At 44.6% G+C, this 26,963-nt stretch overlaps 1 protein-coding gene across 1 annotated transcript; it reads right to left on the reverse strand.

Moving 5' to 3' along the window:
• Positions 1-21,463, reverse strand: LOC135914935 (PC-esterase domain-containing protein 1A-like). The gene is made up of 7 exons (XM_065447873.1): positions 21,234-21,463; positions 21,086-21,165; positions 19,431-19,654; positions 15,909-16,122; positions 11,190-11,359; positions 8,785-8,944; positions 1-331 (listed from the first exon to the last, which is right to left on the reverse strand). Exons 1-7 carry the CDS (start codon positions 21,307-21,309, stop codon positions 113-115), a joined length of 1,143 nt encoding a protein of 380 aa, XP_065303945.1. The 5' UTR covers positions 21,310-21,463; the 3' UTR covers positions 1-112.
• Positions 21,464-26,963: the final 5,500 nt, after the last annotated feature.

A 26,963-nucleotide genomic window follows, 5' to 3' on the forward strand; every position in this document is an offset into this window, starting at 1 on the left:
TAGGCGCAAAACCGTGTTTATTCCTAACCATTTATTCATGAACATTCATATTTAAATTCTTTGGCAGGGCATATTGCATCGTATCCCGAAACACATTCCTGAATTCGTTTCGCTAGAAGCCATTGCTCTGGCTATCAGGCCCAGGCTGCCCTTGGTTGTTCCATGGTCCTGGTCCTTGATGCTGGAAACCAGGCTGCCATGCACCTTGCCATATTTCGTTTTGTCGTGAGACATGAAAGGGATGCAACCCACTGAAGCGTCTGGCCCTCCAGTTGCCCCTGCGTGCTTTCGGTCGCTCGGATGGTGGGACTTCGATGGCATTCTTGATTACCTGTGCAGAAGCCAGTGACAAAGTTGGAATTGTTAGTGAATCATAAGCCTACCCTGATGACTGAAGGCATACATACACAACAAATGGCCTTGCATCTCTAGTGGATTCAAGAACGCAAATTTGAGTGTTGAAAGCTCTACTACACTCAGGTGCTCACAATATGTCACAAGAAACTTACGAAGCTTTGTTTCCGCAAAACAAAGCCTGAAAAGATAAAAATTGTAGCTAAAAAAACAAATTATTTGCAACAAAGTTGTGAGGATGACCAGGCAAAAAGAGCTGAAGCCTGTAGATTGAGGGCAACCTGCCAACTCAGACAGGGCAACTTAATAGCAGCTGACTGAAAGCATGCATTTTACTCAGGAGTTAAAAAAAAAAAAGGTCTCCAGTCCAGACTGTGAAGGTGGTTGAACAATGAAGCTTTGAACGACTGCAATGGGTAGCCCTCGTGACTAAGGTTGAAATTATTCGTGCGGTGGCATTCACATGCACTTCAATGTGCTTTTACCTTTAGCCTAAGACGTTTCAATGGCCTGCGACTTGGATTGTGCCGCTACTTCGTGCGCCTACAAAGAGTGTATCAGAAGAGAAATTTGCCGCACCTCATATGCGCACTGCTCTTCAGGAGTCCTCACTATACATGGCTTTCCCATAGCACTGTCACAACACAAATAAGTTACTAGGCAAGTTGTTTTACGTACGATGTGTAAAAGAAGAAAGTGTAGTTATGTCACTCCCTGTTTCATATGCTACAGTCATGCTGCCATCGCCGCCGAAGCTTGTGCAACAGTAATCTTTACCGGGAAATGTATGTGCGGAGCGCCACATGCTTCACACTGCATGTAAGTGCAGGAGTGCCTTATCAATTATGTTGTTCAGATGCTAGTTTTGAGCTCCTTTATTGAACGTATGCTGTTCTGTATGTTTTATGCGTCATTCTAAAGAATGTATACACTGTTCGCTTCACTTTTCCAAGTGACTGTAGCCTCTGCCTTATGCGGGTATGAGCCATTGCATTTGGGGGTGTGAGCCATAGATGACGATAGTTCTCTGTCAACGTTATGGCACGAAGGAATCCGAGGATCCTAGCCATAGACAGCTTCACTGTAAAGAAAAAGACCCTTATATTGAAAGACGAAAACCATGATGAGATTTCAGAAACAAAATTATTGCAGAAACATTTCGCACAACTTTAAAAAAAAAAAGGTATGTGTAGCAATGAAACGAAAGAACAAGAAGGAAAGAAGGCCCGAGTACGCCCAAGTATTAATCTTGGTCACTTTCAGAAGACAGTGCAAAGTACTGGGTGCTCCAGCGAGAACTTCTGTGGTATTCTTGAAATCTGGGCTGCAGAGATAACAGCATTCTTCTGTTGGTACCACATTATGTGCCTGGTATATTTAATTCATACACAACAAACATTTTGGATTGTGTGACTGCAGAATTGAAGCTGACTGCTCAAGCACGTATATTTATGCCCTCGTCACACAGAAGTTAGTTCTATAACCAGTAGGGATGTGAAACCAGATTTCGTATCTAATATCAAATATCAGAAAACTTGACAAACTTTTCTGCTCGCAAATTTGGGGCAATAAACACAGTGCTGCACATGCTCACCATGCTAATCACATTACAACAATCCTGCTAACTAGTATAAGTAACTTGGCCATCTATGAATCGAGATATATGATACGCTCTACTCTCATCAAACGGAAGACCATATTAGTATGCCAGCACTAATAACCCAGTCCATACATGGTCTGGAAAGCTCCAAATGGCACGAATCTGAGCGTGAACAGTGAACTCGCATATTCGATGTGCTCAGCATGTCTTCCAGTGGCTAATTGGCCAGATTTCCAAACATGCTTCCATGCGTTCCCTCTGTTCACATAGCGTTTAAATCGTTTCGATAGGTCCAGTCAGCCTGGTCGAACCTTGTGCCGATAGATTACATACCATGGGAACACTATGTGTGTTAGGGCACCAACCACAACTGGGCCATTCACCGAAGGTACCTCAAATACTGCCAAACCTCGGTATAGTGAGCCCCGATGTAACAAACAATTTTTATTTCCCGATCTTAGTTCCACCAAAATATGTGCATTTTTTTTTTCGGTTAAAAAGTAACTTCATGACACGGTTTCGATTAAACAAAGTTTTGGCTATTTCAAGCATGTACTCAAAACCTGTACAGCTGGTAAATCTAGCAAATTACTATGGAAATGTCAATTGAGGGAAACGTTATTTGCAAGCATCCTTTCACATGAAATTTCTAGTGGCAAAAGACCATTGAGGCACGTGCACTGGGACGCAGTATGCAGGAAACAACGCTGCGCCATTTGTGACGTAACGACTTGCGGAAGCTGCGGGGTAGGCGACAGATCGAAGCGCTCGGCGAAACACGAGAAAGGTCGATTCCCTCAGCGCAACGGGGATGGGGAATGGGCAAACACGCAGTAATGTGATAAAACACGCGCTACAGAAGAGGGGGGGGGGGGATGCGCAACTATCTGCCCTCACCTCCTAGCATATGCGTCTCCTCTACCCTTTCTGCAGCTGTGCTTGGCTGTCCATGTGCGGGACCAGGCGCTGTATCTTGGAAGTGATCTTCGGCAAGTGCAAAGAAAAGCCGAGATGTTTGGTACCTTCCTGCGCATTTTGTTCCCATGTGTCGAGTGTTGGCGGTCCCTCACATTGCGACAGCATGTTCTTGGTCATCGAGTGATCTTTGTCCGAGAGTGTGTGACACCAATAAAGCTACAAACCTTACTTCTCGTAGTTGTCCCTTTACTTTCGCCATCGATGCTACACCCTTTCGGCGAAACTGTGATATTTCTTTACCGAAGATTACCTCAAAGATACGGCTCATGGCTCACGTGTACTGTAGACAGCCATGCACATAAACAGTCGACCACAAAATTTTATGAACCACGGGATCTGAGGTAAAGGTGTACATCTCCACAACCTCATAATGCAGCTTGATATTCCCATTTCCATCATCGACTCGGATATGAGAACAACATTGTGAGGTGCAGTTTTCCCACCTACTCTTGTAGGCTGCTCGGAAATTCGATGTTTTTTGACATGCCATAGTCTGCGAACTTTTGTGGTTGACTTTACAGCAAGGTTAGAGGAGGATAGACATGTGCACAAGGGGGAGAGGACAGATAGGTGCCTGTCCCCTGCTTCCCTTCAGTGCCTTCTTGCACTTATTTATATTTCGAGGGTGCCATCTGATGATGGCTGCAATCACCAAACACAGTCAGCCATAGCGCCCAATTTTTGTAGCACTGGGCAGCGCAAAATGCAAATCTTCGATGGCATGAGCCACGCTGATGCATTGTGCTCAGCCCGATCTGCACCGCATGCGCCGACACTCGTAAGAACGCTGTTATGGCCCGACCTTGCGATTTGTTTAGAAGTGATTACTGACAAGACACTATCCATCAGAAATGTTCTGGGCATTCGTGAAATAATTTTTTTACTACTAAAACTAAAACCTCAAATTCAGTTACATCAAAGTTTGAATGTATTCGAGATATCGAATGATAGATATTTGATTCACGAATTGAATTATTTGAGCATTCTCTATTCGATTCAAAATCAAATATTCGAGCAGTTGCGCACCTCTAATTAGCAGATAATGACATCCGAGACAATGAAATGACACATAGTGCTAAATGAAAACTGTCGCTTGCACATTATCATGATGAGCAGGTGTAAGAGAATAAAATGTACAAGGTTGAGTACAATGAAATGACACATAGTGCTAAATGAAAACTGTCGCTTGCACATTATCATGATGAGCAGGTGTAAGAGAATAAAATGTACAAGGTTGAGTAGAAAGGAGGAGTAGTGGTGGTTGCGGCAAGTAAGTTAGCTGAATGCTTATTTTCTCACCTACAATATTTAAGTGAAGTGCACATTGATTACTGCCTGCAATGTAGCATCTCATGGTGTCGTATGAGTATGTAGGTCATTACAATGTGGAACTGAGTGGAAACCAAAGCCAAATCAGCCAGCCTGTAATCTTCACAAGGCCCTACCTGCTCCAGTACACTCTCCAATGCAGTGTTCGGGGCTGACAAGGGTGACAGGTTTATCAAATAGAAATATCTTTTGCAGACACCCTGGTCACTCCCTCACCCAGGCAAGGTGGATGTACAGACAAAGCTCGCATAAAGGTACGGAAGTTCGTACGCAATTTGACGTAACCGAATGTCCACAAGCTTTAGCTGTGGCATATTAATTACACAGTCATTCTGTAGAAAGTGCTGCAGATCAAAAACACAGCAGAGTTACGTTTCTATGACCAAACACCTTGCGCAGATTCTGCATAATCACCTGCGAAGTATGAAATGAAGTTTAACATAAGCAAATTTCAGTCAACTTCTTCTGCAAAACAAGAAAGCACCCGTCAGAACTACAGTGAGTAGGGACGGAATATAAAAGGAGATCAAAATAAAGGTGTGCTTATTTTAGAAGAGTTATGGCTGCTAACGCCATGCAGTCTCCTACAAGAATTACTAGAAGGAACTCTGACGCTAACGTCTATGGAAGCCTCATAACCGTGGTGTTTGTATGGCGCACGAAAGTAGGAAAGGAAGGACAGAGACGAGTAAGGAGTGCTATGGGAGCTGCAATCATGGCGGTTCAGCTAGCATGGGAATGATAGTGAGCACAGTGGAACGTCGTTAAGATATACCAGATTACGCCATAGCTCTGCTTTAACAGTAGCCGAACTGAATCTCCTGACAGTGCTGCCACTGAACTTGATGCATTTCGCGATTACTTAAACCACAGTGCTTTATCGTATACCTGTTGGTTAACACGTAGCTCTTCTTTACGTAGTGAGATTTTCGGGGCAATGCAGACTCAAATAGCACATTCTTCTTAAAAGCACGTTGTAAAGCTGGCATGTGAAACAGACGCGCAACGAATTTGCAGTCGCTGCACCACCACCCTTGATGTAACACAGCCAGCGCAGGCCACACAGCTCGGCCTGTGGTTCGACTTGTGTGCGATCTCCGAGGTGGAGTGCAATTTTGCATGCTATTTCACAGGTATTCAAACACCCTGCCAGCTGTGCTGTCGGCACGTAGCAAGCGTCCACTGCGAAAGGTGCTGGCCGCATCCCAAAGCATGTGATCAATTGTTCGATGCTATCATTAAGCTTGTTAGAAGCAACACTCTCAGTCGTTTTTCTTTTGTGCACTGGCTTTTCTCTGAGGGCTTAATGTGGTTTTTATGCTAGCACAGTAAGCACATTTCATGTGTGAAAGGACGACAAGATGCCGAAACATCAAACCCTCAACATCGAGAAGAAGCATGATATCATTTGCAGGATAGAATATGGCACAAAGAAATCGGCATTAGCTTGGGAAGAGACCTGCCATTGACAAAAGGTCACAGCGTGTGGAATGCAAGGAATACTGCTGGACAGTTATATGGCTGCTAACGTCAAAAGGTGTCGTTTAAGGGAATCAATGCATCTGGATAACAAAAAGGCATCAGTGCTTTGGCTCAAAAAAAATCGCAACGTCTTAAAACGTTCCTGTCAGTGGGCCAGCCCCCCTGTACTGTGATCAGACATTGTGAGCTACAGTTTCTGCTCGAAAATCTTCCCAGGGCAGGCCAAAAATAGGCATTTTTAACGGGAGACGACACAATTTTTTGTTTTGGTTTAAACCAGGTGGTTACCGACTATACTAGAATCAGTGCTCGTACTTCGTCTAACCTGGACCTTGTTTTCGTGTATAATCACCTGTTGCCTTTGCTAACCGACTGTGAGACCAGTGATGCTATCTCGGACCAGAAACTGGTAGTGCCGTCTTTGAGCCTTTCCGCCAACACTGTCAACCATCCCCGCTAAAATGTTGTGTTAAACTTTGCTAGAGCTGATGATGTTAGGGTTCTGTAATTGCTAGAGGACTCTTATGAGAGATTCTCTTAACTTTATATGCATAATCAAAGTCCTGATTGTCTCTGGGAGTACTTTGCTAATTTGGTCATGTCTTCTATAAAGCTGTATATACCTAAGCATATAAAGAAAACCAGCAATAGAAGCCCTTGGATAACTAGAGAAACAATACACTTAAAGAGACAATTAAAACGAAAACGTAAAATATAAACAGAGGCCTAGCACTCAGACTCGATCCACCATTCAATATCTTGGAAGGAATCTTAAGATACTTGTGAAAGAATCTAAACAAAGGTTCTTTGGCATCACAATCCCAAAATTTCTAAAAGAAGCACTGGGTAAATTTTGGAGATATATTAATCTATCATCGAATGCTTGCTCAACGAGACAATCTAAAAAGCAATCTTCTTCTGAGAGTTTCAATGATTATTTTGCATCTGTGTTCACAAAAGATAACGGTATTATGCCGCGTATTGAATCTCCATCTGATAGGCCACCTATTGCTCACGTTGAAATTCCTGAACAAGGTGTGCTCAACCTTTTGCTTCATTTGAACATAAAGAAAAGCCCTGGACACGATGGCATCCCTTACGAGTTTCCTTATTAATATGCCGAATGGAATTCTAATTATTGTGCATTAATTTTTTGGTCTTCATATCGGTTTTTACCAAAGGTATGAAAGCAAGCTAAAGTGATTCCTATCCTCAAAAGCGGCGGTGCTGACAATTTAGCAAATTATCGCCCTTTATCAATTACTAGTACCTGTTCAAAGATGCTTGAACATATCTCGAAACATCTGTTAAATTATATTAATGGATATAACTTGTTATCTATCCACCACCATGGCTTTCGTCAAGGCCTATCCACAACATCTCAGCTCATCGAATTAGCCCTTGATCTTTCAGAAACTATTAACTCTCGGGGACAGACGGATATGATCTTCATGGACTTTGCAAAGGCATTTGATAAAGTGTCTCACCGTAAACTATTAGGAAAAATTCATGCTATGTTCAAGAATGCTTCTATTACACAATGGTTCTCATCCTATTTTCTTTCTCGCAAGCAATATGTCAAAATTAGTGGTACAAGGTCTCAGATTTCATGTGTTAAGTCGGGAGTTCCCCAAGGCAGTGTTTTGGGCCCCCTTTTATTCCTCTTATTCATAAATAACCGCCAAATGAAATAGACGTTTCCATCAGGCTCTTTGCAGATGACTGCATTATATACAATAAAATTGATACAGTAGGAGACCAGGATAAATTACACGCAAATTTACAGAAGATAAAGAAATGGTGTGATGAGTGGCAAATGGTGCTAAACCAGTTAAAAACTGTAGTTATGACAGTCTCTAGAAAGTTAAATTACGTAAAACTACTCTTATTTTATTAATAATCTTGAACTTATAAGAGTTGAGCAGCATAAGTATCTTGGCATGATTTTCACAAATGATGTTCGCTGGAACCACCATATAGATTATGTGTGTGCCAAGGCAAACAAGTCGTTCTGATGTCTGAGGCATAATTTACATTTACAACTCAAGAAACAAGACGTCCAGCTTATATAACATTAATTAGACCTATAACTGAATACGCAAAGGTTGTCTGGGACCCTTACATTGCTATAAATATATCAAAAATCGAAATAATACAGCATCTGGCAGTCAGATTCATATTCAATAAATATCGGCGGATGGACTCCCCTTCTCAACTTTGTGTACAGGCAGACCTATCGACATTACAGGCTAGAACTAAATATGAAAGACTTAAATATCTTTACCTAATAATTCATCATCATGTTCATATTAGGTATACAGACTTTCTTGAAATTATTTCTGGTGGAACCACTAGACATCGTCATTCTATGTTTATTTGTCCCCTGTTATTCATACCGATTGTTTCAAGTATAGCTTTTTTCCAAGAGCCATCAAAGAATGGAACTCCCTGTTCGAAGAAGCCGTTTCATCCTCATCAATTGATGTCTTCACAAAACACACTGGAGATATCCTTTTTTGTAAGTAATATACTTTACTTTGTATCTATGTTATCTTCAGCAGTTAATGCTGTTACCTCTTGGTGTTATTAATTTTCTTTTATTGTCTTTTTCTGTATTCAATGTACAATTTTCCATGTACAAAATATTTCATTTGTAAATGTTCGTATTCCACTCCTGCTATAGCCCTGTGTAAGGGCTGGCAGTATCTGTAAATAAATAAATAAATAAATAAATAAATAAATAAATAAATAAATAAATAAAATGTTCAATACATTCATTGTACCCTAAGCTTCTCCGAGACAGACGCTGCCAGTAAGGGGTTCACCATTAGGGTCACCATAGGGGTCCAGCACGCATGTTCCAACTAGTCAAGTTCAAATTATACGGCGAAGGCCAATTTCACAATCTAAACGAAATTTTGCAGTGCATGGCCACCGGCCCAGACCGTCACTGAGAAACTGGAGCAATTGCAGTCAAAGTAATGCAAGTGTACCTCTATAGCTCCTGCCATGAAACCATCAGAGGTGCACTTGTAGCTCACCTCTTTTCTCACTTCCTCGTCGCATCCAAGGATGGTGCTGAAGGAGAGCTCAGCAGGAAGACTGCTACATTCGCCCTTGCTGTCCTCGTCAGTCGTGTAGTCAAAACCATTCTTGTCAGCCAACATGACCTTCCTCTCTTTGCCTGTGATGAATTTCCCACTAGAAAAAAAAAAAAAAAAAGTGGGCAGTGTGTACACAAAGGAGGCAAAAAGAATGACTGACATACCTCACTATATGGCCATAAGGTACACTAAGTAGAATACTCTACCATGGAACCATGTAGCAATTTTTGATGAAGTAAATGAGTGAAAGCTCACACCCGAATTGAATTCAGGGGTTTTATGCACCAAAACCACAATTTTGTTATGAGGCACACCATAGTGGGGAACTCCATATTAATTTTGACCCCGAGGAGATCTTCAGCGTGCCCTCAATGCATGGTCGCACTCGCATAATGATTGCACTCCTGAATTTTGTCGTGAAAATTCTATTTTTTTCTTTCCCGTGTAATGATCGCACCCTGAACTCGTCGCAGTGATATGTCGTTTGCCAAGTCTGGCTAATGATGATCGCGCTTACCACCTGCCAATGACTCTCGAAGACATACCAAGCAGTCTGCACGCACCAATCATTCTTAAGAAGATGCTCCATTCCATTCTTTTCATCCCTTTCTGTATTTCCCTGAAGAAAACCTACAACCAAACTTACCTTGACTTTATTATTTGTGGGCTACATAATAGTCTTGGTCAACAAAAACAAAAAAGGCGCGTTTCGATACTTCTTGTCTGCACTCATGGGCATGAAACAAATCGCGAGCGGCAACAATAGTGGCCATGTTTACACTGATACATTAGAAGTATACCCTATTCATAAGCCGATGATTGTAACACAGCTAGGATATTTGCCCACCTTAGCAAAAACATACCATATTAGGATAGTAGTGAAGACAAATACCGCAGTTTCCGCAGCATGCCAGCCATGTGTTTCTATGTCACTGGCAGCTAAACGCGCCCATCTCTGTTTCTGTCCCCTCAAAGTGGACATGGCTACGTTATTGTTGCAAACTTGCCGATATTAACGATATTATTCCTTACTGATACAGAAGAAACTTTCAATGCGTGTAATGTACTCACGAGAAGAAAAAAAAATTGCGTTCGGTGCGTTTGGCTTGCTCCGCCGGCTACCATTTCTTTTTTTTGGGTGTCCCGCACTGTTACAGCAGAAGCCACCTGTTTGTTGACCTGTTGTCATCCCGCAGCAAACAAGAGATGCAAAAAAAAAAGAATTTTTTTTGCGGGAAATTTAACCCATGTAATGAATGCACCTGTGAATTTGTGTCATTTTTTAAACAAGAAAGTGCAATCATTATGCGAGTAAATACGGTAGTGTACATTACTGTAAATTATCAAAATTATTACTTTCTTAAATATTAACACATAATTATGCCCTTCCACAGTATTTTGGTTCACAAGACTCTGTGCTGCCTACAAGTCAGTCATACACACATGCGCTGGCTATGCGTTCCTAGAAGTGGGCATAGATATATAGTGGCCGCCAAGGCTCGCGCTGCTGTTTACTTCACCCTGTATGGAGCGATGGGTGAGGAGGACATCGATGCATCCTAGGATGGGTGGATGCAAGTGCTAGCTCGTGGTGTTGGAAGAAACCCAGCGACATGCGAGGCAAGACCATCTCAGGAGCACCAGTGCCCAGAAAGTCAGGAGAAGAGGCAAAGAAAGCTTCACTTCAAAACGGAAAAAATAACACTTACCTCACTTGTAGCGTGAAGCCGCAAAAAAAATTCATATGGGTTTTTCAAAATCTTTGCATGCGAAGCAAACATTTGTCCTGGTCCAGGGATTGAACACGCGACCAACGCCCTTCCAGGGTGATTGCTCTACCATCTCAGCTAACCAGGAGGCTAGCCGATTGAAGTGCGAGGCGACCTTTCTTATAGCGTCGGGTTTCCTCTGTAGTTTCCCGCTAGTCAGGTGGATGTCAATTTTTCCTTTCAAGAACCTTTCTCCACATTGCTGGCTTCCACAGAACTGATCTGCCATATTCATCGCCCATCACTTTAAGTTGCAGATTAATTCGCCCTGCACTGCAATTGGTAAGCCTCCCAGTTAGCTCGAGTGGCAGAGCGACCCCACCACAGAGGCGTTGGTCCCAGTATCAATCTCTCGACTAGGACGAATTTTTTACACTGCAAAGCTTTTTTTCTGTGAAACCGATAAGGATTTCCTTTGTAGCTTTGTGCTACAAGTTGGGTGGAGGTTTATTTTCCTTTTCCTAAGCCTTCCTCCACCTCTGGGATTTCGGCAGACATGATTTGCTCCTGCAAGACCCACAGGGCATAATAATGTTCTGACGAGGCTGCAACTTTTCCGCTAAGGCCACTTACGCTTCTGGCATCTTGGAACCCCATGAGAGGGCAATGTGTGTGAGGAGCAGATTGGTGCAGAGACGCACAGCCAGGGGCAGCCAGTGGATTCCATCTTTGGCTCGATGCTCCAACAGCATGCGCAGGTGATAGTGGATGTCCACCACATCGATGCCAAATTTGTCGGCTGTCTGCAAAGTGGACAGAAGGGGACAGAAGGAGGGTGCACCAAAGTGTGCGAGTGTTACAACAGAAGGGAAGGCAGCAGTCCTTAGCTGGGCAGAGTGCCTAAAGAGGTGCTAAACAAGTCAAAGTAAAATCCAATTATTTCATTTAACGACCAACACAACAGACGCTCTGCGACATAACTGCCACTAAAGAAATGCACACAAACCACAAAACACGAAACAAAACAATCATAACGACATAGGCAGAGAACTTTTCGCAGCAATTATGTCTCAAAGCAAGTACTAACTAAGCCAACGGCAAGTTCTTCTGAAACAAACAGACATACCTGCCAGCCTGTCAAGTTAAAAATTTGTAAAAGAACCCAGACACAACTGGGACGGAGGTAGGGGGGGGGGGGGTGAGTAGGTGAAATAGCAGACATCTTTCTAATGTTTTCCCTAAGCACAGATGCAATACGGGATGTACAGTAGAACCTCGTTGATACGTTCCCATTATGTACATCTTCCAATCGCAATCGTTCGCAATCGTGAACACAAAAGACGATTCTGTAGAGTTACGCTCATATTAAGTGCAGCTTGTAAGCTGCTCATTCCTGTGTTGAGTGACGTCGGTGAGCCTCGGTGTCATAACCGTGCGAATGAGCACAGCAAAAGATGAAAGCAAATGCGGAAAGCAGCAAAAAAGAAGAGCTTGTGAGGAGGAAAGGGGAAGAGGACGCTCCAGTGAAAGCACATGGTGGAAAGTATGCAAGCATTTTTGCATTCTTTGCATTGGACAGCAAATGTGGGTAGCTGATTGAGAGAAGAGAAAGATTATTAAATAGAATATTTAACAACAATGAGAATCTAGGCAGGTCATGCAATTTGTATTGCAGATAGATAGAAGCCAGTCAAGTTGACAGAATAAGAGGCAACCAAGAGAATGGATACAATGTTAAGGATTGCACAACAATAGATTGCAAGACACAGCTAGGACATTTGCAGCCATAAGACGACATCAGTTGGTGTAAGACAGGGGAAACTGCTTTTATCCTGAAGTAGACGTAGCCAGGTTATGGTGATAATTGGCAATGCTGTACTGTGCAAGTGCTTTATGAAAAGTCTGTTATGCCGGGCTCTATGGAAAATCAGTGCGCTGTACATACGACCCGCAATCATCATCATGCGAATTTCCTGGAACCCCTACGAGATGGTGCCCCTCAGTCATTTTGTAAAATGATGGCAGCTTGAAGAGAGACATTCAGAGACTGGCCGACAAGGAAGCGAGAGGGAGGGCTTGTCCAAGGAATGGGGGAGCGGGGCTCACTAAGAGCGGTTGGAAAGGGGGGGAGGGGGTATGAAGGAAAACTGTGTGTCCTCCCACTGTTTGCTTTTCAGGCCAGAGATGCCGCTTGCTGAATGCGTGTCTGCTCACCTTACAACATATCAACGGACGCGTACGTGCAATGCTGCCAGAGCTCTAACGCCACAGTTTCGCCAAATATGCTCTCACCGTCGTATTGGACATACATACAAGGCCTGGTAGCCTCTGGGGTTCTGCTTGCACTGCATAACAGGATATGCCTTGTGTGCTTGCTATCGCTGTCATTACTTCACCCTCCAAGAGAACTGTTTTAATAAAGGACTGCATATTTATGAACCTGAATTTGTGAATGTGGCAAGAAAGCTGCTACAGCTCCTTAGAATACATGTGTCACTTTCGTACTATGACCGATTTCATATTTTTTCCTCCTTTGATAGTATTTATTTCCAATCACCCGTAACATTGAGTGGTCACCACTTGTGATAATGAGAATTTCGCATCATGTCAGCCAACGATGAGCAAGAGATAGGGGAAAAGAAAGGAATACTTATATGGTAAAATCCATAAAGTACAAAACAGGGTACAGTGAAATCATGATATAACAAACTTCAGGGGATCATGCAAAACTGTTTGTTATTCTGAAAGGTTGTTATAGTGAAAACCTCAACCCCATCAACTCATCAGCTGTCACTGTATGAGCTATTCCCACAAATGTCACTGTTGGCCCTCGGTCTGCACTGCAGCTATTTTCCATAGATTCTGCCACCATGCACCACCGAACCACTGTATAGTAAAAGTGGCATGTGCAAAACAGACGCTGACCCTGAGCAAACCACCGACAACGAGAAAGTTTCATGTTTCCTCCTAAAGCGAGTTTCTTTTTATGTTTTCCACATTCCTTGCCATGAACGCCGCCACTATCTCCCTCAAGGCGGACACCTGAACTACTCCAAGGCACAAGCACATGTGAACGACACCGTCCAGAAAGTGCGACCATGTGGCATCCCTGTTGCTGAATTCTAATGGCAGATTTGGAGCATTTCTGCTAGCAGTTTTTCTGCTCCTTGCGTAACAAGTCTATTCCATTGAGAGATTGAGAGCGCCTCCCGTATCTTTCAATAGCGGATTGGGAGCAGCTCAGCTGCTAGGTCCACTCCACGGAGCAACACTCTACTACGCGAAAATTGACAAGTCGAACAGAAGTCACGCAATGTCAGGCGATCCACAGCCAATGTGCCGCTATGGCGCCCGTGAATGCAAACCACTGTCTCTTGGAAGCAATGAGTGGTGCTTCGCATCGTCAACTTGCACCGTTACTGCTTGTGGATAGGGATGATCTGTCTTAGTAGCTAAATCTGCGAATTGACCAGCAATGAAGACGCTTGGGAAGCTAGTGTATTCAAGCAAGCTTTCGACATTGTTTCAGCCACTGACCAAAACAGACCAAAAGTTGCATGTTTCGTCGACATCGTTTGCGAGTATTTGGATGAAAAGGTAACAAGGGCTCCTTTTCGAAAGTTTGCATTTTAACAGCCTTCCAGACTACAGGTGCGCCATGGTCAGCTGTGCCGTCGCACACGACGACTTCATCGCCCAAGTAGTCAGCGATGACCATGCAGTGGAAGATGATGACATGATAAGATAGAGGAAGCACTGGTGCCACCTTTGTCATTGCAGGTGATGCACAGACTGAATCGCACATGCCTGTTTATCAGTTTTGAACAGTACGAGGACAGTGCTCTCTGATATGTTCAAGCTCTTAAAGGTAAGCCTGAAGTGATCGCTTTTAGATAAAAGTAAGATAAGATTATCATGTATTTTTTTCCGTAAATAAATTACGACACTTTTATAAGTGCTCCTTTCATCACAAAACACAGACTTCTGTTGATCAATTTCATTAGCTCAATGTAGTTTATTTCGAATTCAGTGAGAGTCCCCGTAAAAACCGAATGCTGCACGAAATAAAATTGACTGACTCGTGAAACTTCTACCATACTGTGTTGTTGCACTGGTCCATTTGCAAAAACAACCATTTGTAATATAGAAAGGTTATACTGAATTACAAAGTGCACATGCTACTCAATGCAGTAAATTTTGGGAGTTTTTCTATGTATCAATGGGTGCAAATATATGAAAATATATAAAATATATTGGGCTTGGCAGTTTAGTCACAAAAGTGAAGAGAGTGAAGTTTGCTGCTCTTTTCTCTACAATCATTGTTACATTTTACCAGTCAATAAATATTCAGTTCTTGAACAGCATGCCTAGACTAAGCTAATGTTTATCTTACACTAAAGAAACTAAACCAACTTGTATGAACGAGTAATATACAAAACTATTTTCGTAAACCTCGTGCAAGACATTTATTACTGAACAGAAAACACGACTAAAATTGAATTTTTAACATTTTGCATCTAGCCAACATCACCAGTAAGTCAGTGCCACGCCAAGCACTTCAACATGCTTTCCCATAATTGGGGCACTTTGCTGCAGTAAAATTACTAGGGAACTCCCAAAGTTCAGCCTTGGCTCTCTAAAAATACGTTGTAGCCTATCTTTACTAATAATTTCCTCAGCCTGAGCAGATTCCATTTCGTGATGAGAAGGTGAAGTGGTGGGGGAATCGCAACACTGCACTGCTGCCTAGTATTTAGTTTTTGCATCTCTTCTAGCACGGCATGGCTTAGGATAAGAGTGGCTTTTATGGTACTGCAAAAAGGTAATTAGCCCTTTATGGACAAGTGCTGCCTACAGGCAGCACACCAGGTATATATATATACATTCCTTTTTGAGTTTCAGTATTGCGATCAGTTTCTGGCTAAATGCCTTTGGCCAACACCGAATGACAAGCAGCAAGCGCCATTCATTAGATTAGAGCAGGGACATCAGACGAGGAAGAAGTTCTGCAGGTGAGTTGCTTTCTTGTGATAGCATGATCTGAGGAGCGAGAGCTATGCAAGATCCTTGGCTGCAGAACTGTTAGTTCCAAACGAAGCCATGGGTGGCTTGGGGTCCCTTGCAGTGTTTGGCCCAGAGTTTCTCCCCTAAAGCTGAAAACATTTCCACGAAGTATTTTTTTTCTTTGTGTTGAATAAGCTTATTACCGGTGAATATTGCATACAGAGATAATCCTTGCATTGACATGTCTCGTCCTGAAAGAGCAATTAACCAGTATAGTTCAACTCGTCCTTCTCCTCCACATCCCAAGTGCAATTTGTTACCAAGAGGCTATACACGAGCACTGCGCACCTCTCTGCAGAAGGAGTTGGCCTCAAGGACGTGAAATCTCAGCGAGTACTTGAGGAACTCGAGCTGCGGTATGAGGAATCCGCCTCGCACATCCTGGGCCAGAGGGGCCGCCGTGAGCCAAATCACCAGAGATGTTGGCGGGAGTATCCGTTTGAGTTCGGTGAAGAACACGGCCAGGTTTGTCTTGTACTCCTCGACGCCATTAGGCCCCCAGCTGCAGGTGACAAATGTGGCCTTGTGAGGGTGCACTTCAAAACAGAAAAACGGGCGAGCCTGTGCAGAAAACAATCGTGGAGAGAATGGCAATGGAGGCAGTGTTAGTGCAAGAAGAAAGTGACGATCAAGCACGTAAATATTATGCCCTTATTGACCTAACCTTGGTGTAGTGAGCACACATAGTAACGAACTATTGGACAAAGATGTAAATCTCAAGTGCTCCTTGCATCAGCATGTAACGAATACATGCTTGCGATGAAAATGGGTATACCAAAGGTGTTTTTGGCTTGAGTAACGAGGCTTTAATGTTATTATTTACTTAATAATTACCGTCAGCTTGACTAACAGGCCTTGGGTAGGAGCGGGCGTTACATAATATTAATGTTTTTTTCAGACTTGAAGTATACAAATGGTTTAGTGGGTCAGCCAAAGTCAAAATGGGGTCATTTCAGACTGTACACAGCAAACAGCGAATAGACACACTATTGCAGCTTCACAAAGAAAAGCATAACTATACGAAACATACATACAAATTCACACACACAGGCAGATTAGGCCACAGCAGCGAAATGTTTAGAAAGCTATTTGACACTCAACAAAGAAAATATCGTGCCAGACAGTAAGAGGTTCTCAGAATATAGCAAATATTTACAAAATAGTATTACCCTGTGTAAAGTCTCTGAACGCAGGATCTGTGATTGGACCGAAACAGTCAAACAGGCACGTGTGGAACTAAAGAGGCAGTATTCCAAAAAATGACTGCAAAGCAACTGTTTGAATAAGACACAGCATCGTTAGATGATGGCAAGTCCAAATTAAAAAACAGCTACGAGCTCTGAAAAGGTCGCAGAGTATGGGCAACACTTCAAATAAATGAATTCTTGGGTGTACATTCCAAAACCACAATCTGTTTACGAGGCATGCTGTAGTGGGGGAGACTCCGAGCAAATTTTGACTGCTTAGGGTTTTTTAACGTGCACCCAACACACAGCATACGGGAATTTTTGCATTTCATCCCACGACTTCAAGCTTAGCAGTGCCACATAGTGGCTGCTAGCCTTGACAGCAGGACAGTTACGGAACAAACTGATTCCATATCTAAACATGGCATAAACAAGCATGCATGAAATTAGCTTGAGCATTGGATAAGGAATAACAAAACGCAAGTTCCACGAAACAAGCCATACTACAAAGTTTGCTATGATTAACAGTGCTAAAATAAGGAATATCACTGAAGCCAACATTTCAATGAGGGGACTTGTTTTTTTGTCAGGACTAAGACAATCCTAGGTAAACTTTTTTTTTAAAATTTCACACCGAACTACTTAACATCGTTTTACTTATTAAGTAACAATAAACAATTCCATTAACAGTAATGACAAGCAACTTTGGTATGACAAAAAGCCTGATAATGCTCGAGGTACGAGTCAAATGCAAACAGGAAAAAGAATACACTTAGACCTCGATATAACGAAGTTGGTAAAATCTTCAATTTACTTTGTTATACAGAAATGTTATTCTGTTGAAATTCGTCCTTTTATGCAAATAAGTACAGCCACCGTTCGATTTTTCTTGCATGGAAAGGCGCCACAGAATTTTCCGAATTATTAGGCAATCGAAAAAAGCAAATTTCATGCAAACTTTTTCAAGCAAAAATGTACTAAAAAGCAGATGTGACTGCGATACAAGTGTGAAATTAAAATGCAAATAGTGACGAGGTAATGTCATTGGTTTTAAGACTCTCTGCAATCCAATTCTAATCAACAAGTCGCTGCCACTGCGGAAGCTGTGGTAGCTTTGTGCCTGCTCTGCAAGTTTGCTCGGCTGCCATGGTCTGCAACGCATGTTTAAGAAATGCATTTGAAATGCCGCAGACAGCACCAAAGACGAGATGCACTTGGTGCATCTAGAGATAATGAGACCTCCAACAGTGATGAGTGATGCCCAGTACACTGTAGCTCGGATACAATCAATTTTTTTAAAAGTAACTTTTAAATGTTCTTTTAACTCTATCTAAGCAGATGTAAAAAGTTCTAATTTCTTGATTTTTTTCCCTCTATTTATATTGTTCTCTCATTTAGTTATTCTTCATTTGCCTTTCATTTCGCTTTCGGGACGGCAGAGCCTTCGATCAGTAGCCAGACTTTGCACACTACTGTAGATTTAAAAAAAAAAAAAAAATTCAGAACAAGCGGCCATTACTCCCTGTCTAACTGCCGAATACTGGTAAGCGGAATAACAGGGATGATGCATTTATAACTTCTTGAAGTATCGAAAGTAAAGTCTGTTACATTTGCAGGCATCGTAGTTTTCACGCCACGCCGTGACAGGGGCTGGTCTTTTCTGTCAAGAGCTGTCGCCAACATACTGAACATAGATAACACAAGATTGCTATGGCTTATCACCCCCAGACATTATATGAAAGGTAACAGCTGCATAGATATAAACGCATTGTAGCACATGTAGGTGAACCCCATAATAATTGACCTTCCCATTTTGCCGTGACATGTAACCAACTAATAAGTGTAGAGGCCAGCCACATTCAGGAGATTAAAAAAGCTGACACAACAGCCCGGCATTAATAGCTCTGTCAACAAAAGAAGTGCAAGCAATACCTCACAAGTTCTTGCGAGCATTAATATGGCATGATTGAACTATGGGGTTTTACGTGGCAAAACCACGATCTGATTATGAGGAACGCCATAGTGGGAGACTGGAATAATTCTGACCACTTGGGGTTCTTTAATGTGCACCTAAATATAAGTACATAGGCGTATTCGCATTTCACCTCCATCAGCTTGGCATGATATACCAACTTTTGCACATTCCTCCTTCCATCATTGTCACTTGGTTTTGATAATACTGCTTTTTCCAATTTGTTATGCTTAAGAATTTAATTCCGAATAAAAAAATCAGAAGTGAGAACAGCACCTGTAGGATCACTACCTGAATCTCACGCAATGCCAGATTAAGTGATAACCCAGAATTTTAAGCTATAAGTTTATTTTTAGACACACTGCAAAGGCACCATGTTTTCCTCTCGACTGCCACCACAAAGCTGCTGGGCCAAAATCATGGGAAAGGAGCTGCACTCTTGTGGAGATACGAGGCAAAGTTTCAGTATTCTATCTCTTGTAACAGATTGAAAACCCATTGAATAGCAAACTTCTACATTAGGTCTAATACGCCACTTGACCAATGCCTACTGACAGAAGCAACGAGATTTGGCTGGGTTGCTTGCTGCGTCAATGGAACAAGCTGCAAGTCTTTTTTTGCGATGGAGATGCATGGCATAGCACCACTGACCGTGTGATGTCCCAGAGGCAAGATCCGACCATGATTACGTCTGGCACGAGTTCATCGACCATGCCTTCCAGGATCGCTTTTACGTAATCATTGTAGATTCTGGTAAGGAAGTAGAAGGCGATGGTCGTCTTGTCCATCTTGAACAACCGCTCCTCTTTGTAATCACGACCATTGTGCTTCTTTCCGTGACAAACGAGGATGTCTCCAAAGGAACTCTCTTCCATCTGAAAAAATTTTTTTTTTCGATCAAATATTTGCCAGAGACAGCTATAGGCTTGCACAGAACAACCGACAACTAATGTGCACTCTCTTTCACCTCAAAAAAATTATTTTCTTAAAACTCGGCTCATTAAAAATCTTATTCCCATCGCACGCTCAATTTCCAGATTATTGCACAAATCTGGCCATTAACCACAGAGAGAAAAAGTGTCTCTGAACATAAAAAGAGTTAGCTGCTACAGTACGAGTGCGTGAACCACATGAAGTTGTGCGAGAATAAGTGGTCAGATTTAACAACCGAGAGCAATAGTTGGAGTAACAAAGACGAATCAAAGCAGGCTCTGGAAATACCTTTGGCCACTTTTTTTTAAACGAGACCTAAATATAATGGAGAGTACCAGCTGATCAATCTGCAACAAGTTTTTATCTTGATTATGACTGGTTTCGAGCTGATCGTATCCAACAAACTCGTTTCCAGCATCGCCCTGCTCCCCCCCCCCCCGGCCTTTTTATTTTTTTTTTCGTTTTTTTTATTTCCGGCACCTTACTTAAAGGGCGCACGTTACTTTCGGGAGGGCGAGACTCGATACATTTTTGTGTTAGCTTTATGAATTGACACACACACAAAAAAACTAACAAAGAAACTTCTTTTTTTGCTTTTTCCCTTTCATGCTTTCATAATTGCGTGCAACGCGCAGTTGGTACCTTGTGCCGATGCGAGCCATTTAAGAAACAAATGAAGACCGAAAATGCGACACAAATATCTCTGGTTTCCCGAACGCAAAGCGCTCCGCGACGACCTGGCACGCGTAAGTTTGCTTTCCCCTGGAAGAAATTGGGACGCGTACCAACATCCGAGCACGCGCTCGGGTACCCTCGGCGAACTGTTGCACACTGAATACGTGGAATCACCCTTGGACACACGCGCGCTCTTGTAATTCCCACCGCGTTCGATCCAAACGCGGCAGTAGGAATCGAACGCGGCCGCTGCACCGCCTTCAGCAGAACGCCACAGCCGGGCCAAGCAGATCTCCAAGTTGGCATGCCTATTAGCTTCGTCAGTCACACCATTCCGCGTAATTTTTTAGTTTGCTTGTTTCATAGTGGGCAGGCAGGTGCCATAGCACGCCGTTTTATGCCCGTTATCTTGATACACAGAAATATCAGGAAAAAGGGAGGGGGGGCATACCATATCCCCCACCCGTCACCGCGACCCCCTTCCTCGTTGACCCGTCTACCAGTGCTTGCAACTGCCAAAAACGAAACCACTCGGAATGTGCTTGAGTTCTTCTTAAAACTCATATGAGCCTTAGAAGGCGATAAATGCACTGCCTACTTGACTGTACAGTTCATGGCCAAGAGAGCAGCACAAGCCCGATGAAAGAGACATGAAAAATGTGGAACGGAACGTACTCAATCGTTGAAAGGGCGCTTACCTTCAGTTTTAACTTCTGGTTTGAGATAAACTGGTTGTGCTGGTAGAGGCAAACCATGTCTTTGTAGATGGCCCTTACGTCTGACAGGGGCAGAGCAACACTGATTATAGTAAGCACATGAAGAAAACGGAATGGTCCGAGTACTTACTTGAACAACCCATCAAAACAATGCGCTTGCCTTTAAGCAAGGAGCGCACGTCTTCGCTCATATATATTGCCGGCATCTTCAATGACAGGAAACCAGTGAAGGGACCGGCAACAGCATGGAAACGTGCTCCGACTTCGATCGTTGGTGCTTCTTGTCAAACGAACGCGAAACACGGACGCACGCGGCACGCGCTGTCAAGTGATTGGCGATCATGGCGATGATGAACATTCGGACATCACCGCGATCAGCACCTGTTCGGTGACGTAACATACCGTCACGTAAACTCGCAAACATTTCTCAGGGCCCAAGGCAGACGCAGCGTTCGTGCAAGGTAGCAACTCAAATTACCTTAAAAATAACTTACAATTAGAAATAGATACATGTTATTTACCAGTTGCGGTTTACCGAGTCTCACCAGTTTCGATTTCACGTTTAAGCTGCATCAAAGGTTTTGTCCGTTGCAAGAAAAAATTGACGTAGCCTCCGAAATTAAAGCGTAAATATCCTTAAGCTAGCATTTTCATAATCTATAGTTTAAATAGTTTATAGTATAGTTTAGGAAATACGCAGCTTTTGTTCCCTTCAGCTCGATAGTGTTGCGTCGTGGAACGCGTGCTTTCTAGTCCTTGCTCTTCAGTTTCACATTGTGAAAGAAAATTGAGCTCCAGGAACCTTTGCCACTGACAAACGTTGTTCTGTGTTGGGACTCAGCCTGGTTAACCTCCCTGCCTTTCCTACCTCCCCTCTCTCTCTGTCTCTTTGAAGCTGTTGTATCTCTCAAATGGTGTCCATGACGTCAACGTCCCCTTTAGTACAGCAAACGCATAGCCTTCGAAATTGACTTTCATTACTTTGAGTGTAGTGGGGAAGGCAGTTGCGCCGCAATAGTTCTTTGTAGCCATGTTTCTAGCGGATGACGCGACGCTGCGCTTGATGATTAGCAGCGAGGAGACGGCAGTGTTTCGTACTTTCATCAAAGCGTTCGATCTTGTGGATGGAAAGAAGGGGTCGAGGCGGCTCTGACTTATTTCCTGTCGGATGCAGCTACACATACATGGACTCAAAAGGGCCGAGTCGAGTCAAAGTCGGGCTTAGGCAGCCCTACGTTGCGCTATGTACAAAAACTCGTAACTGACGGGTTGAGATTATTGCGACATCTTGCGTTGAGGCCAGAGATGAGACAATGGGATCCGGTTAATCGCTACTGGTTGCTAACTATATACCGACGCAACACGCCAACGTTTACACGTGCGCTTTAAAAAGGTTGGGCTGGATCGACTCGACTGGCTAGTGATTGCACGAGCGCAATAACCAACTCTCCGCCCGACAAGTGGACTCTAGCCACTTTTGTCGTGTGCATATGGGTATCCTCTACACGAGCAAGTTGCTTAGCCGAACACTTCGTCGACTTCGTTGCCACCGTATGCCCTTGGGTTAAGTAGGGTGAAGACACAGATCATATGTGCTTCTATTTCACATGAGCATTTGTGAAATATGTTAAATATCTTGCAGCGAACGACACAGCTCGCACGTCGCTGTACTTTTCTCATCGACTAGCAAATGCCACGTGGCACGCAAGTGCCACGCTGCGTAGCATGGTGCGAAATCCGTGAAATTTCGCAACACCGCGCACAGCACATGTCGGAAACCGGTACATAGGAGTATGGGCAAGTTGATGAGACCTAGAGTGTAGTATATACTATAGGTTGCGCCCAAGGCTCTCCGCGATGTCGTCGTGGTGGATACTAAAGCCCCTCCATACAAAGCGCAAGCTGATGGAGAAGCTTTAGTGATTCCCTTCCGCTCGACCACACCAGCAGCTAGTCTGCGATGAGCGAGTCGTACTGTCGCTTCCTCCGTCTGTGTCCCTGTTATTTGCGCTAGCCTTTTGATTAATGATGCCACACCAACTAGCCCAGCTTTCTGCCTTGATGAGCGAGAGCCAGTATTCGTCTACAGACTCCCAGGAGCGGTACGCCGGAGTAATATTACAGAGCGAAGCTGTAAGCCGCTAGCTGGTCGGGATTTTTCGTGGCGTGCTCACGCAGAACACGGCTCGCCCAAATACGGCTTCGTGTTCGAGTTTCCGCGTAACAGTTATGTTTTCTCGTATATTCGAATCCGATGCTATCATGTCTGCAGCTTGTGTGTAAGTCGTACATTACGCATTTTCTGAAGCAATTTACTTTTAAACATTAATTGAGTTCAATAAGGCACTTGCGCTTAGCTGATGGCCTAGAAGGATGAGGATGTGTGCGGCACTCCCGCACATGTGCGTGCGCGCGTGACGTACACGTCGCTCGTGGTGGCGGTGCTTCCGTGACATCGTTTAACGTCCCCACCAGCTTCGCTTGTACGTCCACTTTGAAGGGTGTAATGCTGGTAGGTTGTTTACAGTGGAGATGTTAGAAGCTCGCTGGGTTTCTCTTGACGTGCGCAGCTTCGCCGAGCTGGGGGGAGAGAGCTGAGAGAGTGAAAACAGAGTATAAAAATAGTATCGCGTAGCATAGCGACGCGGCGATGGTGGGTGGAGCCTAGCGGCGAGAAGGAGCGGCGCGCATGCGAGTGAGGAACGCGGCCCGTATGCGTGCCCTCTCCTGTGGCGTGCGAGGCCAACACCTCCTAGAGTATGTTGACGAGGCGGGGTGGTCAGGCGAAGGAGGAGGGGCGTTCTTCGGCTGCTGCTAGGGATGTCTCGATCATAGAGTTTCCTACAAAATTTTTTTTCGAAACTCTATGGTCTCGATGTCCTCCTCGACCACCGCTCCGTACAGAGTGAAGACAACCGCGGCGTCTCTACTACGGCGTTGGCCACGCAAATCGCCTACGCCGTAGTAGACGCCTTTGGCGGACGCCGTATAGGGACACGTTGCCGGCGCTCGTGTGTATTGTGTGCGGTTTGGCACACTGGGCTTCCCCCAGCACCACTGGTCTCTGGTGTTTGCGATAGCAGCGTCATGCATAATTTTTTATTGCGAAAGCAAATATGTAATCAGTCCAATTTCTGGCTTGGTTGTCAGCATTATGTTTCCTATAATGTCATGGGTTCGTTTCCCACCTGTGGCAAGTTATTTTTTTTTCATCCAGTTCCATTAATTTACCAATGCTTTAATTCAAATATTCAGTACAAGTAATTTTCCCTACGCTGTGCTTGGGTCTTTTTTGACTTACTATATGACTATAATGTCCAAGTGCAGTAAGATTATGCCCCGTGCCCTGTATCCCGTGCGTGCTGGGGAAAGCGTGCGAGAGGGCCGATGATGGTGGATGCGTACCGTGTTCCTGCATGCCCAATAATGAAGGTCACGTGGTGAAGCATGCCTGTGAAGGGGGAAAGTGGGATTGCGTCGTTCCGTCTAGCCCAGCCGCGACTGCGCATCGCTGTCCGCGCGGCTGAGCGCATACGGAGCCCGCGTGCCCTATGTTGGTGGTAATCTGTGGCGGGTGCAAACGTAGGGCTAGGCGAAATAGCCTGTGGCTTCATGTGACTTTGCATATTGAGACACTCTTGTCTGAATAGTGAATATATATTCACGCATGCGCCACGCATGAACTTCGGGCAGCGCCGCTAGGTGGAACAGCATGCCCGGCGGAATGCACGATAGGACGCTGGCTGCGCACACGCCTCACACATGACGTCTTTCGATGGTGGCCATACGGCGCATCAGTGGAGGAAGAAAACTCAGGAGGGGCCCTGACGTCACTCTTTGTGAAGTTAAGTGAAGCCGGAAGTTGGCGTTGATCACGGTGTTGCTCCGTCTATCGGGCCAGCTCTTCTCTCTTTACATTTATCTCGAAACCACGCCGTGCTGCGCGCGGGCTGCCTATTTCCAATTGCTAGTAGGTACAGCGGGGCGTTGCACTTGCGGAGACGACGGACGTTTCCGCGCATGCGCCAGTAAGAGCGGGTGCGAGAGAGGAAATGTGGGGACTTTTGCTCCTTGAATATACGACTCTGCCTAGGCAGTATACGGAGGAGTTTCTTAGCGCGTGTTGTAAGCGCTTGTCCCTAGGAGTGCCGGCAGAAGTCGCGGGGCGCGGTAGTGCTGAACTTAGCATCGCAAGTTGGTGGCTCGACGCAATTATATTTATTCAATCGTGTTTTTACTAATTAAAACAACGTGTCATTATTTCGCATTACTGGCAGCGCCTCCAAGACACGAAAGCGGCAACGGGGACATCAAATCTGTTGGCGCCTGGGGATTGAGGCGGCCGCTCCAAGAGAGTGACGGCGCGCTCTTCCAGCAGCTCTTGCACAACACGAGCAGTGTGGATCGGCGGCCTATCGTGTTAGAATATATAGTCGCCCTCCAGGAACGATCCGTCAAGAACGTATGGAATCAGTACGTCGTCTGTGACTGCCCTGCACCTTTCAGCGATGAACTTACCCTCGAGGCCTATCAGTGGGCGTCGCACAACGCTTAATAAAGAATACCGGGTCATTTCACGCAGTAACGATGAGATCGGCGCACTGCAACTGACAGCAGAACGCTTCTCGACGATGCGGCCAGCGCGCGCCGCCGTAGCAGACGATGCCGTTCAAGACCCCGCCCCTCAAACACCTGCGCCTGCGCCTGCGCAAGCTGCCGCCGCGGCCTGACTCAAGCGCTCGCCACATCGTGTGAAACAGACTGCACATCGTCTTTCCAATAAAACGTGCACGCACACACACGTAAGCACACACCGCGCGGTACGAAACGTGCCCAAACGCGCAGTGCAAGAGGAAATCAAGGTGGTGCGAACGAGAGATAGGAGAGGCATACCACCCGCTAGTTGAATTTTGCCCCGCATGCGGCGCTATCAACGCCGGCGCAGCTAGAGTCACTGGAGTGACTCTACGGCGCAGCAGCGCCGCTCCCGGTGCCGTTCTACATTCGCACCACTCTTTATTTCTCGGCGTTTCAAGCGCTTGCGTATCTTCTTTCCTTTCCTTCCGCTCTCTCGTGGTGGCGGTCCCGTCGAAACGTCACACGTGTCTAGTTTCCTCCGGCTCCTCGGGGCGACGGTCCCGTCGTCTACGCGAATGTATACAAAAATCACGGCATACAAAAATCATTGAGTCCGTACCTATGTTCAGAATTCTGTGTCACCTCTGTGTCGTATGCTAAACAGCTTCGCTGTTCATCCACCTTCACATAGTGGAATGGCTCATAATTTTTCTCAAGAAAACGAAACACGTAGAGCATACACAGTGACCTGTGTTTTGATTCTAGCAGCGCCCAGCGAAGTGGCCACTTCATGATTTTTCAATGGGCTATTGGTCATTGTGGTGTGATTGGCAACGAACTTGCTGGCAGTGAAGCAAGGTCGGCATTCTATTCGTCTGGTGAAGTGCGGGTTGCCTACCCGGGACCTGACACCAGCTACATGATCCAGGCACTCATGGAGGGCGTTGCAAAGACATACAAAGCCCACGCTTACGTTCACGGACGCCTACATCTGATCGACCAAGACGGTAAATTCTGTTTGCCCCCCGAAGCTTACGCGGGGCAAAGCGTCACTTTCACCCGCCGCTTACGTACACTGAATTCATCGGTCAGTCGAACAGCCCTGACTGCGAACACTGTCTAATGCCTGAAACTCTGGAACACATGTGCGATCGCCCAGCATATATCTTGCAACGAAAGACCTTGGAAAATTTTCTAGCCAGCATTGTCAGGCAAACACTGTCGGAGGACGTTATTCTTGGCCCATGGCCTGACACTGCAACTTCAATGCGTACAACTAAAG

Source organism: Dermacentor albipictus, chromosome 1 (genome assembly GCF_038994185.2).
Source record: "Dermacentor albipictus isolate Rhodes 1998 colony chromosome 1, USDA_Dalb.pri_finalv2, whole genome shotgun sequence".
NCBI lineage: Eukaryota > Metazoa > Arthropoda > Arachnida > Ixodida > Ixodidae > Dermacentor > Dermacentor albipictus.

Coding starts and splice junctions, on each gene's coding strand:
- LOC135914935 (XM_065447873.1), bottom strand. CDS start 21,309: ATGCCGGCAATATATATGAGCGAAGACGTGCGCTCCTTGCTTAAAGGC. Junction 16,123..19,430: donor TGCCTCTGGGACATCACACG/GTCAGTGGTGCT, acceptor TGTCACCTGCAG/CTGGGGGCCTAATGGCGTCG. Junction 8,945..11,189: donor GGTTCCAAGATGCCAGAAGC/GTAAGTGGCCTT, acceptor TTTTTTTTCTAG/TGGGAAATTCATCACAGGCA.